Consider the following 16,084-nt stretch of genomic DNA (forward strand, 5'->3'; position numbering starts at 1 on the left):
GCCGAGCATTCTTTCATTCAAGGTTGGTTGCGAAGTTTGTTCACGGAATTCACCATCCAAGTTCGCCGGTTGATTGTGATCAAAAGCTGTAACTTGTACTGCTGGAATGGGCCAAGATGATCTTTGTTGTACTTTATCCTTCTCAAAGGATGGCAAGGTGTGTTCAGGGAGGATCATTTGCGAGCCAATGTGCGGAATTGACTGCTCAACCTGCGGAGGAGGCGACGAGATCAATTCATCTTGCTCTTCTGCTGAATGATCAGAAGTATCCTCAACGTTCATACGATCAATATCAGATGACATTGCAGGTGTTGCATCGCTCGTCTCTTCTTGGAATGGCAAGTAATGACCCATGCTATGCTGAAATCGATGACATGAATGAGCATGTTTAAACCAAGGTGTAAAGCATCGCTTACGACGAGGCGTGCAAATCGGGATCCATTGATGACATTCACCGCAAAAGCCATACGTAGATGACATTGGATCATCACAAATACGCAAGCGCAAGGGAGGATCATAGATCTTGCCAGTGTTGGAATTGACACCGTGAGTGAAACGGACATGGTACCAATATTGTGATGTTTTGAGTTGTAACCAACTTCCTTCTTCGCATAAGCTACAAAAGCCTTCGCGAGCAGGACCATCTCCACGTACCCATCTTGGTGTGTAAAGATCGGCTGGGAAACGCAACTTTTCATCTTGACGAACTGGACGATTCTTTGGATTGAGATGAAAGTATGATTCCATCGGAGGAGAATTGTACGGCATCACTCCTGGTGCACGATCATTGGCAGGAGCAGGAAGGATTTGATCACGCGGTACTTGTAATTGACCATACTCATAAAATTCCAAATGATTCACAGTAGCTGCAGAAAGTTGAGGGAATTCCGGTGCATTCGGTTCTTGAAGGCTATGCCAAACATCCTCAGATCTTGGATCGGATGGATAATAGATATCTGGTCCACGATTACCGTTGTTACTTTCTGGCGCAGTGAGAACAATATCAGTTGTGACTCGCCAATTGTGAGAATGGAAATCAGGTGAAAGAAGAGCATGAGAAGGATTCAATGGCATACTGGGATTCATGATGCCCGGGAAATGGCTTCTCGATACTTGAGGTACGTGAGGCTGATTTCTGCTGGAATGCAAACAATTTGCAACCGGAGGAGCACCATTAAGCCATGAATTAAACATCTGATCGGTTGGATAGATTGGGACCTTGTCCGATTTGATCGTTGGAGCAGGCAATAAGTCACTCTCTGGATGTGGTAAGCGAGTATGCATGCTGTCGTGCATTACAGGTTGGTGTTGACCATGAGGCATTGATGCCAAAACACAATCATCTCCACTACTTTCTGCATAAATACCATGCGAAACTTCACTGCTCATGTTGCCTGCCGTATGTGGTCTTCCTGAAAGATTCAAGCCTGCTGAACGGTTGAAGAAGTTTGAAGTGAGTGAACTTTGACGATGCTGATTCCAGAATTCACGATCATGCGTAGCTGACGGATCGATGGTGAGAGGAACGGGCAATACATTGTTTGCTACGAGTGGTAAACCGTCCTGATCATACTGCGAATCGTTATAAGCTTGTGCATTGTCATTTCTCATCACATTTGCGTTCGCGCTATCCGCACTTGAGAAGCTTTCGAGCAGGTTTGGCAAACGAACATGACTTGGATTAGTACGAGGGATGCAAGACTTGTTGTCTTGCTTTGAGGATGGAGAACCGTAAAGTTGTTGAGGTGTAGAGTGTTGTGCTTGCGGTGGTCGTATCCAAGCACGACGAACAACGTCTTCGTGTTCACTTGGTCCAAAGTAAGACGAGTACGGCACGTTTGGCATTGGTTGATGGCTTGGGTAGGGCTCCATAAGCAGATCTGTCGATAAGGGTTGAAAGTGATGTTGAGGTGGTGACATCTTGCAGATAGGTCCATACATGTCAGAAAGCTATGACGGATGGATTCGATCAGAAAGAGCGAGCGGGGGTCAAGAGGATGATTTAGATTCCTTGGAAAGGTCTCTATTTATGTCATCACGGCTCGCAAAGCAACTTGTCGATCAAACATAGATTCAATAGCGTTGAAGGATGGATCTTTATACTACTTTCCTTCAACTTTTGACAGACATGTTGCAATGAAGTGTTGACGTGTGTGGCTGCCAGCGATCAAAATGTTAAGATCCGTTTGTTTGGAAAAACAGACAGGGTAAATGCCCTAACCAAAGGAAAAGAAGAGAAGAGAAAGACGGATGATCACCGCAATTCTAACCATTCACTTTAAGCTTTTTCTTCCCCCACTCTTATTTTTTTGTGTCTTTTTTCGGATAGCAAAGAGAGAAAGAAGATTTTAATTCTGATTGGCATGTGCTCAGCAAAAGCGGCCAAAGCCGGAGCGGCGATTTTTGGGGTTGTGAAAAAAAAAAGCGGTAAAATAAAAGCAACAAAAGAGATCGGCGAATAATGTTCATGGTAACGGAGTATGGTGTATGGACAAGTAATGTACCCGGAATGCTTCCCTTAGATGAACGGCGAAAATGCCAAATATGATGATCATGCTAAACATCATTTTTTGGTTATCCGCAATACGCCAGAGAAGACTGAATGAATGAAAACAATTGCCCGCCCCCTCTGTTGTTGTGATCCGTGCTCAAATGGGCCTGGACCATTTCCCAAAACTGTTCAAAAAGTGAAACGGGGGACTACCGAGGAAATACGGAAGGTAGTAAGTACGCCGCGGAGAGAACGCCAAGAAAACAAGACACAATTCGCCGTCTTTCTACTATACCAACCATAAAATGGGGACAGACAAGACGGTCAACCTAAAATGCATGTTGGCGTAGTAAAATGCAAGCCAATTACTGTCAATTCATCATGTCAAATGCAAGATCGGGCGTAAAGAAAGATTAAAGACCATATGGCTTTGACAGCTTGGATAAACTCCAACAAAAAAGCGGACAAAACCAGATCTTTGGAAAACATTACATGCATGCATGAATGGAGAGAGTGAAATCATGAATGATAATTGATTAAAACCAAAGGAGTACGGAACTCCGTGAAGATTAGGCGAATGCGAACACTGCCACTTCCTCCGCCCCCTCTTCTTGTGGGAAAAAAGTATCTCTTCCCCCCCGGTGACATGCAAGATTTGACGCATGGATTGAGCTACGTATTCGTGAGAAATGCGGTGTCTTCCGCAAATGACAGCTTGAACGTGCAAGTATGAATGCAAGCAGGCGCAATTGATTGATTGTTTGATGTGAAAGACGGAAGACTACCTTGCCAAGATCCCTACTTTTTCCATATTTCCACGTGGACACGGCAGCCCCATCGGTATTCTCATAATATTCGGTCAGCTTTCACAAGAAAAATACGCCGATATCGCCCGAGCAACCGATGATGATGGTGGCGACTTCTTAACAGTAATTGTGATGGAAAGCAATCGATTGCCATTGATTTAATCATACACATTTTTCATCTATCTACGAACGGCTGCAATGACTAAATCCCATCTACCGCCAAACAAGTTTCTCAATTCAATTAACCGTTTCAATTCACGCCAAGCGACAGAATGATGTGGATTGTTTGGTTCTCCGATATGTGGACCTTGACCTTGATCGAATAACTTTTTGATCTCTCGTACGGCTGCTGCTTCGATTGCTTGACCTCCTTCACCACGTAGACCGGTAGTTCCTTTTAATTTGTTTACCAATATGAAATCCGCTGGTTCTAATAATGAACGAACTAAACTTCCAAGTAAGAATGCAATCAATGCAACCAAGATCATCGTTGACCATGTAAATCGAATATCAATAATCCTTTTTCGAATTTGTTCAGTTGCAATGATTAATTGACCTGGCATCGTAGTGGCATTTTCATCATCCGCTCCTCCTGCATTACCCTTTTGATCTCCATTGGCTTTTCCTTTTTCTCCATCTGTTCCGGATGTGCTACCATTCACACCATCCCCATCAGCATCTGTTCTTTTAGAGAATAGTCCTCCATTTGCAACTGTAGTCGAGACAGCAGTTGATGCACCACCTCCTAATCTTGATAAAGGATACGAGTTCAGAATGCTCATTATTTGCGCACTTGCAGCAGATGCAGGCGTTGAAGGATTAGCAGTTCGTGTAGTCGGCGTTGGTGTAGAGCTGCTGGCATTGGCTAGATTTGAATTACTAGGTGTGAGTTGATTTGCCCTGTTTGCCATGGGTGTCAAGCCGATCGTGGTATCACCAACAGAAGATGAAGGTGAAATGACATTACCATCTTTCTTTGCTTGTTCTTCCCCGTTTGCTTTTTCAGCTGCGTTCTCTGATGCATCACGAATAAATTTGTTCGATTTCGCAAGCGGTGATTGTAACTGAACAGGTAAACGTTCTTCCAACTTTGTTTCAGCTGTCTCTTTTCGTTTATGCATACTCATTCCAGCTGGTGTCGGTTGACCTTCTGCTCTTGGAGGTGCAGGTGGTGCGATGCGTTTCAAGATCGCATATTCCTGCTCATCATCACTTTCACGTTGAAGCATTGCAGATGTTTTGTTCACGTGCGTGACCGAAATTCGTACTCCTTTATAATACACTGGAACTTGTTGTGAATCCGTTTCACCTTGATCACTCATTCCGCTATCACTTGGAGTTGATGAACCAGAAGTTCTTCTTGGATTATCAAACGAACCACTTCCATTGCTTACCGGACTTCCAAACCTTGGAAACCCTCCACCACGTGGTTTTAATTCAAGACTGATCAACGCTCCTCGCTCTCGCACTTTATCATACCACGCTGGCGATTCTTCCAATTCAGGTCCATGGAATGGATTGCTTCTAGCCGTGCCCATGAAAGCTGCAGTCGGTAAAGTGACTCGAACAAGATGCTTCTTCGGTCTGGCTGATGGATCCAAAGTTGCTGCAAGAACGGCCGAAGGAGGAAGGTCAAATGTTGAAACAGATAACGGCAACACTTCATCTGCATCACCAGAGGGTATCTCCAATGGCCAAACCGTGTTTCCAGAATGCTTCTCTTTGTCCTCCTTGCTGGTTAGGGAAGGGAATTCTTTCTGTTCGGACGGTCCACTCGCTCTAGGTGTCTCAGCCGGTAAAGATTCGTCATCATCTTCAGTCTCTTTTGCCTTCTCGTCCCCCAACATTGACTTGAGAACGATATCATATCCTCTTTCATAATGGCGTAACTCCACCTCAACATCTAATACCACCAAATCAGATGGCTTCTTTGTCTCTTTCCGAATGACTGAGGGTCTTGGTCGAGAAGTTGCACTGCGTAAGCTGCTGACACTGGTCGTGCGTGATAGAGGCGCAGAATCAACGCTTGTTCCGCCTTCAACCATCGCATTTGATGGACTAGAAAGATTTGCATCCGATGAAGGAGAAGAGAACATTGAAGCAGCATTTGCCATTCCTCGAGTTGTTGACGCATTTGATAGTGCTGCTCGTCGTGGGAAAGGTACTGCAAGAGGTGTAGAAGTTTCCTCTACGAGATGTGAAGCAGCATCCAAAGATACAAGCACATTGTACACTTTTGTTGCATTGCTGAAATCGTTGTAGATAAGCGTACAGGCTCTCTTTGTTTTATCATCTGACAAGTTCCAAATCAGGTCGTGATCCTCATCTCTACCATCACCCAACACTTCCATACAAGAAGGAGGAGCACGTAAGGATGGCAAAGTTCCTTGTTGTTTGAGATAATCCTCAACATAAGCAATACTACGTGATAGTTGCGTATTCCACATTGCGTTCACAGTGACTGGCAAACTTCCCGCATAATCGACTGCGACAAGGTGCGTTACTCTTGTTGATGGAATCTGATAATTCAACGTAGAACTGTACGGATCCAAAGTCTCTAAGATCCACCCATCGATCAAGACTTTTCCCATCGGTAACACTGTAGGATTTAGCTTCATTGCTGAAAAAGTCGATTGCGACATAGAATATGATGATGAAGCATGGAAGTAAACCGTTGGAGCGCTTGGATTGCCAAATTGCGATGCACGAGGTCCCGATCGAGCGACCAAGCTTGCCAAACTGAAAGCTCTTCCGCGGAATGGGAAGCTACCCTTTGTGGTAAAGAAAGCAGTAGAAGCACCATTTCCATACGATTCCAAATTAGTAGTTGTTTCAACTCTTTCATCCCAAACTTTTCGACATTGTACGTTGGAGATCACGCTTAAGATATCCTCTGCTGTTAAGCCTTCGACTACTTTATCACCCCTCTGCACAATCACAGTTGGCGAGATGGACTGCATCATCTTGCGTCTCGTATACAGTCCATTGCGATTAGCGACCAAAGACCATCCTGCAGGATTGCCAGCAGGATCAGGACTTCTTTCAGCATGAATGCGTCTCAACAGAAACAAAACATCCAAAGCGCATGTCATTGGTTGTCTTGGTTTCTCATCCGAGAAAACATCCATCGTTGTTTGTTCGGCTGGAGCAGAAATTGAAGTAGCATTGCCATTCGCTCCACCACTCGTGATCGCGGCCAGGTTGCTCGAAGCAGTGCTAACGCCATTCGCACTGGCTGGCGTACCTGCCCTTGAGATCGATCCAACAGGAGAAGCACTGCCGATCATCAATCTCCTAGGACTTTCGTTTACCAAATCAAGCGGTACTCTCTTTGGCTTTGTTCGTTTTTGTTCACGTAATTGTGTCACTTCTGCATCCTTTAAATCATCCATATCCACTTTCATTCGTGCACCGTTTACATAAACTACTCCTTTCTCTTTATTGTTTGCTTTCCTTACTGTGATTCGAGAAGGATCATCTTCTAAGCTTGCAATCGGTTGTTCGATCGTAAGCCACAATCCACTGCCACCTTGACTAAGCTTATGACGACGCAAACAGCTCACATTGATCGGCGGAGGATCAACAACCACATCCAAGCTAGGCGACCAAGTTTCAACATCGCATCGAATTTCGCATTCCACATTACCCGAAAGATCTTCTGAATGATTCTCTGCTAAATCATACTCTATTCGATAAGATGACTTGTCTGCTTCATATTTCATCTGTCGAATCTTGCCTCCTAGCAATCTTGTTGTGATTGGAGGTCCTCCTTGCTTGATGGCGAAATCGCCTACGCCTGCAACAGCTGCAGTCATTGCCGCGGGTGTGGCAGAACTTTTGCTCGTCCAACCTTTTGGATCACTTTGTTCAATTAGGGTGATATGTGCGGTTGTTGGACTCAAACTTTCAATACTCCATCCTCTTAAATCAATTTGTGTTCGGATAGCCCCTGTATCAGGTGATGGTATGGCAGGGAACAACTTCTTGTCATCGCTTGAGAATGAAAAGATGTGTATGGATGAAGGCGATTTGTACACCGTCTCAATTACCACTGAATCACGAGAAGCAACGGGCCATGTTCCTCTGAGCTTGTTCCACCATAGTTTGCTAGAATCGCCTAGATCTTCAACCAGCCTGGATTCTTCTGCTCCTTTATCCCATGAATTCTTTACACCTGCATTGGCAATTGCGGCAAACAAATCCCAAACGCCAACACCTACAAACGTTGCCTCGGCTCGATAGACAACCAAAGTGGGATCGATACTGTCCAGTTGTGTAATTGTGACTCCGCGTGTATCACTGAAATGTTTCCATTTCGCTTCAGGTTCTTGTAACAAAGAAGTGAAATAGATGTAGTTTCGTCTGATTATACTTGCGATCGCTGTATTTCGATCAGGTGCAGGTCTACCACTCGATAGCGAGGTTTGCATCGGTGATCCCATCACGTCCAACGTTTGTCGTTTGGAAGCCGTACCTGACATACTTGACGGAGTTGCCGCTCTTTTGATTACATCATCGCCCATCGTTGTTGCTGAAGCAGAAGATACTTCGCTACGCATACTCATATTCGAGATTGATGCAGAATCATCAGCAAGCGAGCTTGAACCTGTGGAAAGGTCAAGATCAATTTTTGGTGATAAAATCTCTTCTTCTGTAAGTCGCACCTCTTCCACTGCAAAAGGTTTATCATTGATGCGCAATTTAACATCTTGACTAGCAGCAATGCGTTGCACCGTGATCCTACCACGAATACCTTCAGCAAGCAATGACCTTCCTGTAGGGCCTTCGCTTTGTAGGTGCTGCACATTGAACGTCATCCGAGCTGATTGCCGTCCAGATTGGATTGCCCTTGTTGCTGCACTCTTCCACTCAACACTCGAATGTTTGTGATTATCCAACGGCTTCACATCAACATGAACGTCCCACCCTTCAGCTGCAGGCAAGGACCATTCAAGCTGTAAATCCCTAGCCTCGTCTTTGTTCTGGTCTTGTGTGTCATCGCATACCACTTGATATTCCACCGTTACCATATCACGCGACGAATTGAAGGTTCTATTTGTCAATTCAACATTTCTTCCATAATGTGATAAAAACGGAACATGCAATGCATCACCATCTTTCACATGCTGTACCAGCGAGGTGATCACACTTGGCAATCGAGCTCCAATTCCACCCGCTGGCATTCCTATCCATGCTCCACGAAGATCCCAAGACCAAAAGCATGTCAGCTTAACGTGTGGCTTGCCACTATATGCAGAACGTTCTAGACACCAAGCAAACAAGTTGACATGCGAACGTACATAAGGCGGAGCAGGACGAAGATAAACGGGAGCGTCTGGCGAACGTGGCAAAGAGCATGAGACGTCAATCAAACTTTTTGAATCCATCAAAGTACGTGAAACGGTGATTGCATCTCTTGGACTTGCAGGCCAACCGAGTTTGAAAACTGTTCTACTGATCCTCGTATCCGCATCCACTTCTTCTACAATCTCACTCTCCTCTACAATTCGATCCCATGCCGGACGGCATTCTGGCGTTGCAATCAATCGACGAAATGCATCTTGTACATCGCTCCATTCCAAATTACTTAATTCTTCTTCTCCTTTAACGGGTATATAACATGTAGCACGATAAATATCGGCACCTGTTGAGCTATTTGGAGGTAGTAATGAAGATTGTTGTGAATTCGAAGCATTATGTGAGCCAGGTGCAACAGTGGCGGTTGATGCACTCAAGTCCTTCGAAGCTCTCGTTGCTGTTCTTCTATGTACGTGTACAATAGTAGGTTGACCAAGCATTGCAGTTGCATTATCCAATGTTTGACGTGAAGAGGATGGGATAGAGTCTGAGCTTGGTAGGTGATCCATATTTTGTGAACCTACAATAGAAGATAAAGATGAAATGGATGAAGCATGGATTGCAGGATTTGTGGTGGAAAAGGAATTGTTGGCACCCGTTCCGGTAGAAGTACCAGGTTGAGGATGGATGAGACGCCATGCTTTGCTGTTTGCTTGAGAAGGTGAGAGAAGTGTTCTTAAGCATTGCAATGATGCTTCAATTCGAGAATGATATGCTAGATGAGCATCTTGTGTTGTTCCTCCTCCATCATTTGTAGTCGTTGTACTTGCTTGACTTGGTCGTCTTGACATTGTGGGATTTATGCAAGGCGGCCTTGATTAATACAATCCAGATCAGATGCAAAACCCGCGAATGATCATGAAGCAGGTCCGACTTCTATGTTCTGTGAGTGGACTTGAGGATGACGATTGAAATGCAAAAGATCAAATCGATATGCAGGTCCTCATTCCCGACAGCTTTGGTTATTGTTGTTGATGATGTCTGGTAGGGTGTGTAGGCCAAAAGGAAAAGAAAAATAAGTGTTGCTCTTTAACCAATACTGATATTGTGCCTCCCTTTAACCCTACGCACCTCCACCCCATCCCGTAATTCATAAACACAGAGCGACTGCACAAACGCCGCGTACGCTTCCCCCCTTCCCCCTTCCTCCTCCTTACTAACAACCATGATCAAGAAGAGGGGATTGGAGATGGTAAATATGAACTTTCTAAAGAAGGATGCAACAACACGGAATGACAGATGGCGATGAGATTGAAGTCTAACTCTTATCTTTGACTTTTGTAAAATCACAAGATAAGCTTTTATCCTCTTCCTTCAAACGCCAACGCCGAATCGATCTGTTAATTTCCGATCGGCAACGCATTCGACTATAGAATTAGCCAGCGGAGTGATTTAATCTTGCAGAACCTTATCACACAACCCTTGCAGCGATCGAGGTCTTCTTCATTCAAGACGGCTGATGATGCTGTTGGAGTTTGAATTTCAACTCTCGATCGTCACATCGCGGAAAGCCATACAATTCATTGCGTCATACTGAGAAGAAAAGCCGCCGTATATGACAATGGCAGTAAATGTACGATTGTCTGAAGTGCAACTACTTTGAATCAATCTTCAACAATGAAAGGTATATAAAGTGAGAAAAAGTCTTTGAAAAAAATTCCCATCTTTCTCATATCATCCTCAACAAAAAACGTCTGCTTAAACAACAACCATGACGAGTACTCTCGCAATCCTTTGTGCATTGTTGGCTCTCACCATCATGATGGACATGTCTGTCATGTCTGCTCCTACAGTGAGTTCTACCCCTCTATTGTTAGAAAGCTTGATCGTCAATTGAGATTCTCTCTCTTCTTACAGAATCCTCAAGCTGATCGTACTTTAAGCAAACGTACAATCACATCTTTCGATCCATTAAAACATACAGTCGATCAGCGCTCTGTGATTATCACGAGTCCGACTGAAGAAGATCCATGGGAAAGTCGTGATAGTGGTCCAGGCTGCGATGGTTCTATCAAGTGCAAACGTTCCAAACAAGAAACTGTTAAAGAGGAAAAGCGTTCTGTAATTGAAGTCAAGGACAATGCATTTGTCAGTCGTGATAGCGGTCCAGGTTGCGATGGTGCTGTCAAGTGCAAACGTTCCGAACAAGAAACTGGTAAAGAGGAAAAGCGCTCTGAAGAAGTAATTTGTAGTACCCAAAAGCGCTCAACAAGTCCAAGTGATGTGAGTTCTTTGGAAAGTCGTGAAGATGCTGGACCAAGTTGCTAGTCGCTCGAAGCTCTAAACATACTTGAATTTTTTTCTGATGAACAACAACAGCCTTTTGAACACCAATGGGCTTCCTAATTCATCATCTGCTTTCCCAGAGTATGTTTCAGATAATGCGTCTGCATCATCATTTTTGATTTGCTTATGTTTTCGTTGTTATCATCTTGATACGTGATGTATTCGACAAGCTTGAGAATACATGTTTTCTTGTTGCTATGCACTCGACTCATTCAGGTGTGATAAGTGCTCTGGCATGGCGGGATCGATTATCCGCATTTTAAGATATTATCTTAGCAAATCTCACAAAACGATCAGTGAAAGGTGTGACTTACATCCTCCTTTTTCTCACTGTGCCGGTGATGCTTCTGGATCCGAAATTCGATACCCGATCGCCATATAGCATTCATATTAAAATTGAAAAGGCGCACGGTAAATGACTATGACAGTAAGTCTACTCCAGCTTGAGGTACGTTTATTGTTTCATGAGAGGCTTTATAGCTTATACCATGGTTTACTGTATGAGAGTACTCCTTTTACAGAATATTGCCTTCTTATCCTATCATTTTGCGCTCAGATCTTGTAGTACAAAGTCAAAATATATCACTATGTTCCATTCTTTGCTTATCATAGCCTTTTTTGCGCAGAGATTTTAATCAAAGTATTAATTCGGACAATTACTTTCTTATTTCTATTTCAGATCAGCAACAATGGAGCTCTGTTCACGAGCAGCAAGCGTTCATTAGTAACAAAATCTGGTAACCAAGAACGTGCTCTTGACGATCTTTCACAAAAGAGCTCGGAATACCACCAGAAGACTAAAAGGAATTCACCAACTGTCAAAACTTGTAAGACCACTTGTTGAGAGGCAAATGCTCAACTCTTTCTCTCATCGTGCACGTTTGGGCCATCGTGTAGTTGACTGGCTTATGTTCTGTTTCAGTCCAGCCGTATTCATCGTTATCATGCTTATGTACACCTTTCCATGACGCCGGCACTTTCTAACATTTTTTTATGGGCGCATATTTGTTATCGACCAACTTTCATCAAAACTATCTCTTCCTCATAACATTACGCAGCGCAAAGCTTTACCTTTGTCTCTTCTTTGAATACTTACTCATTTTTATCCCTAAGGAGTGTGTAAAGAAAGAAGCGAGAATTAAGCTCTCATACACCGTGCGAAAGAAGCTCATTTCATCTTACAATCACGGTGCAACTATCTTTTTTTGTGAGCTTGATAAATCACTTTATATCCTGAAACCACCGAAAGCGCCGTTATTGAGTCCTTGAATTAGTAGATGTTGTTTTTGCCGGATTTCGGTGTTCTTATGTACTTGAAAGCAATACGCCCACAATCTAATTGCTGGCGGGCTGAATAGTTTGAGAAGACTTTTAGTAGAAAAAGAGAATAATCACAATGGATTTCTCTTTTGCAACCGATTTTGTTCTCGTAACAGGATTTGCTTCCGCTTCCATTGTGCCTCTATCATGCAACTTGCCGCCTCTAGCCTTTTCATTTTAATGGTCTTCTTCGTGATCAATTTTCAAGTAAGATCTTTACCAATCGTTAGTATAGTACTTGTTTGAGATTATGACATACGAAATAGCCTAGCTTACACCTCTCATTCTTATACACAGGAAGGAGTGTCACAGCATCAAGCAAATAACTATAATGCTCACACGAATCACGATAGTATCAACCGTCGTGCCTATCCTTTGGCCTCAGATTTGAGCAATTTCAGAACATTTCCAAAATGTCGTAAAAAGAAGTGTTAACCTCTGGAGGAGTGATGGAGGTAGTCATCATAGTGAAGCATGGTATGCATGTATCCAATCCATCACGGTATCTCAATGTATGCTTGATCATATAATCCACATTGTAAGATCACATTTCAACCTTGCAGATGCATCGGCCTAAACGTCATGCATAGGAATTGGGGTGATATGTGCACAGCCAGAAACACACGCGTTCTTTTGCCGTGGAAAGACTGTTTTATTATTGTTCCCGGTTTTCCGTGCGTTGTGATTCATGTCTGTGCATGCATTCGCCCAAAATCGAGAAATTGTGTGAAGCATGCACGCGATCCACTAAACAAATAAAACAAAAATAGGGACAGGGATGACGTGGGGAAAAGTTTGCACTACTTTAACATCTGCAAACTTGATTCTTCCACAGGCGAAATTACACACACAATCACTTGCCAAGCAACACTTTTTTTTTCACCGGCCGAAAGAAATGTCATCCATCTTCCTTTGTAACATGCTCTCGACCACCACCATCACACAATTGCAAACAAGCAATCTCAATCATTCTCAAACAAGCAATACTTGATTTCAGTCAAATCAATATCCTGTTCTTGAGGCTGGCCTTGAACAGGAGAAGAAGTTAGGGACGGTGAAAAAAGGAGTTACTCTTCGCTTTCATCATGTCTTCTCTACCATACGTCCGAAGAGACGAAGCTGACCCTTCTTCTATACCATTGGATAGCTTACGTGCTCCAAATGCGCCAGGCATGCAATCTCAATCCAGCTTCGATTCAGCCACCTCAAATCCCAATCCTCCCGCTCATCATATTCATCAGCATGGTCCAATGAATCCACATTTCTATGAAGGCATTCAACCAGGATATGAAGGTGATCAATCATACGAAAATAGTGGACATCAGAGAGGAAAGGATTCCAAAGGTTCCGTTCAATACGACACTCTCGTCGATAAAGATAAAAATCCATACTTGACGGAAAAGTATACACACTCTCAAAACGATTATCCGCCACAACAAGGTAAATCCAGTAGTCATCATCATCATTACAGCCATCATCACTTGAACGACGAAGGAGAAGAATGGGACAGTTCAGGCGATGAGACGGATGATTTCGATTGGAATACAGACGATTCCGATGATGAGGAAGAAGAGATCGATAACAAAGGAAAACGTGTCATCCGTGCAAAACGTGGTCGTAGAGTATGGCTTTGGCTTATGCGTCTAGCACGTCCAGTTCGCGTTTTTGTCTTTGGTCTGTTCGGAACAGCAATCGCCATGGTACCTTTTATCGTCACAACTGCTGCTTTTAAGAACAATCCTGTTCGTGTGCAAGTACAAACATGGTCAATCTGGATCGCTATTATTTGGGCTGCAGCTTGTGGTACGTTTTTAGTCCTGGACTGGTTCCCTCCGCTTGTCTTGAAGCTTGGTGTGGCGTTCTACGGTAAAGCTCCTCCAGCTTTCAAGACATATGTTGAAGTATTTATCGCAATCATGATTTGGATCAAACTGGTTTTATGCATCACATGGGCATGGATTTCTTTGGGCGGTATTTTAGCCGTTCAATTCACAAGTCAGCCTCGTCCAGCATACTTTAAATGGATCCTTCTCACGATCAAAGCACTTTTTGCCTCGGGCATCGTTCTCACAGCAGAAAAATTTGCACTTCAATTAGTCGCTATCAATTTCCACAAAGTGTCTCTCAAAGAACGCCTTGAAACAAATCAATCTGCTCTCAAAGCGCTAGATCGCTTAGCCGATAGCAAATACCTCGCCAGTGGTAAGAATAGCAAGCGAAACACAGGTATTTGGGGACAAAAGTTCGGTTTTGGAAGTCGACCACAATCACCAGGTGCGAATGTAGCTCTAGGTCATCATAAGAACGCTTCTCAGTCTGGGGGCTATTTCGGAAACAGTGCTGCACGGGATGGATCTCCATTGCAAGAACAGCAGGTGGCCGACGATTCAGGTACACCAAAAGAAAAGAAGGGTACCAGAACGCCAAAGCAGCTTAATGAGAAGGAAATGCGCAGACAAAACTTTGCTTCTCAATTGACGGACGCCTTGCAAACTGCAACAATGAAAGATTCAAAGTTGTACAGAAACAAGCGAATGCTTTCTGCTCGTCGGTTGGCAAAGAAGCTTTTCACAGCTGTTGGACATCATCGTACTACTTTGGTTGCTGAGGACTTCGAGCCCTTTTTTGATTCTTCTGAAGAGGCACGTGAAGCCTTCAAGCATTTTGATGCAGACGGTAATGGAGATGTGAGCAAGCAAGAATTCCGTGATGGCGTGCAGAGAATCTTCAGAGAGCGTCGTGCATTGGCAACTTCCCTCAAAGATGCAAGTTCGGCTGTTCAGAAGTTGGACGGTGTTCTTTTGGGTATTGCTTTAATTATTATGATCTTCATTTGGCTTTTGATTTTCAACGGCAACAACACAGTTGCAAACATTGCTCCTCTTTCGACGTTTGTTGTTGGTTTTTCGTTCATTTTTGGAAACAGTGCCAAGACTTTGTTCGAATCAATGGTCTTCATCTTTGCCACACACCCTTACGATGTTGGAGATTTGGTTTGCGTCGATGAAAACTTTATGTTTGTCGTCGAATTCGGCTTGATCAGTACAACCTTCCGTACTGTTATGAACGAAACAATTGTTGCTCCAAACGCTTTGCTCAGTTCGCAAAAGATGATTTTCAACTGTCGTAGATCAGGTAATCAATGGGAAGTTACTAGCGTTCAAGTCGGATACGATTCTACTTTGTTGGAAATGATTGATGAATTACGTTCACGCATGCGTGCATACGTAAAAGAGCATGATCGTGAATGGGGTGGCGGTATGGAAATCAATTTGAACGCGATTGAAACGGAAACAAATTCGATCGAATTGACTGTGGCAATGGAGCACAAAGGTAATTGGCAAGATTGGGGACAACGTTGGACTCGAAGAACGCAATTGATGCGTCAACTTAAAGATGAATTGGAAAATTTGGGAATCACTTATCAATTACCCAAACAACCTGTTTCTTTTACACTAAGACCTGGACAATCTCCACATGTACCAAGAGGACCTCAAATGCCTTCTGCGGGAGGATCGAACAATACTTTCTTACCCGTCGGAGGTGTAGGAAAAGTACAATTAACAAAAGCTGATCAATTGGCAGCTTTGAAGAAGAAGTGATTGTGTTTCTCACCATTTTGTCAATTAGGTTGATCCTATATTGTCAGAATGCTATTCACGCACACTCACTCTCTCTCTTTTAAACTTACACACATATATACAGCATTCATACTAAATTAATCAGACATCACGCACGCATCCCTCAAGGATGTACTCTAAACCCTTTCAGCACTTTCCCTTAGCACAGCATATTGTATATAGATTTCAATAAGCTCAATTGA

General features: G+C 43.5%; 4 protein-coding genes across 4 annotated transcripts; 2 read left to right on the forward strand and 2 right to left on the reverse strand.

Annotated features, from left to right (window-relative positions):
- Positions 1-378: 378 nt before the first annotated feature.
- On the reverse strand, positions 379-747 carry FA14DRAFT_127412 (uncharacterized protein; the record flags this gene model as incomplete). The annotated part of the gene is made up of 1 exon (XM_025496796.1): positions 379-747. A coding segment is annotated over one exon (369 nt), but the record flags the coding sequence as incomplete, so codon positions are not given.
- Positions 748-3,476: 2,729 nt separating this feature from the next.
- On the reverse strand, positions 3,477-8,948 carry FA14DRAFT_104427 (Bet v1-like protein; the record flags this gene model as incomplete). The annotated part of the gene is made up of 3 exons (XM_025495709.1): positions 3,477-7,707; positions 7,777-8,857; positions 8,885-8,948. Coding segments are annotated over 3 exons (5,376 nt in total), but the record flags the coding sequence as incomplete, so codon positions are not given.
- A 1,418-nt stretch (positions 8,949-10,366) lies between these two features.
- Positions 10,367-11,001, forward strand: FA14DRAFT_157889 (uncharacterized protein; the record flags this gene model as incomplete). Its single annotated transcript, XM_025497922.1, has 3 exons — positions 10,367-10,447; positions 10,513-10,878; positions 10,924-11,001. 3 exons carry the CDS (start codon positions 10,367-10,369, stop codon positions 10,999-11,001), a joined length of 525 nt encoding a protein of 174 aa, XP_025352249.1.
- Positions 11,002-13,080: 2,079 nt separating this feature from the next.
- On the forward strand, positions 13,081-16,041 carry FA14DRAFT_138455 (uncharacterized protein). Its single transcript, XM_025497060.1, has one exon. It carries the CDS (start codon positions 13,347-13,349, stop codon positions 15,861-15,863), a length of 2,517 nt encoding a protein of 838 aa, XP_025352250.1. The 5' UTR covers positions 13,081-13,346; the 3' UTR covers positions 15,864-16,041.
- Positions 16,042-16,084: the final 43 nt, after the last annotated feature.

This window comes from Meira miltonrushii (assembly GCF_003144205.1).
Source record: "Meira miltonrushii strain MCA 3882 unplaced genomic scaffold FA14scaffold_5, whole genome shotgun sequence".
In the NCBI taxonomy this organism is placed as follows: Eukaryota; Fungi; Basidiomycota; class Exobasidiomycetes; order Exobasidiales; family Brachybasidiaceae; genus Meira; species Meira miltonrushii.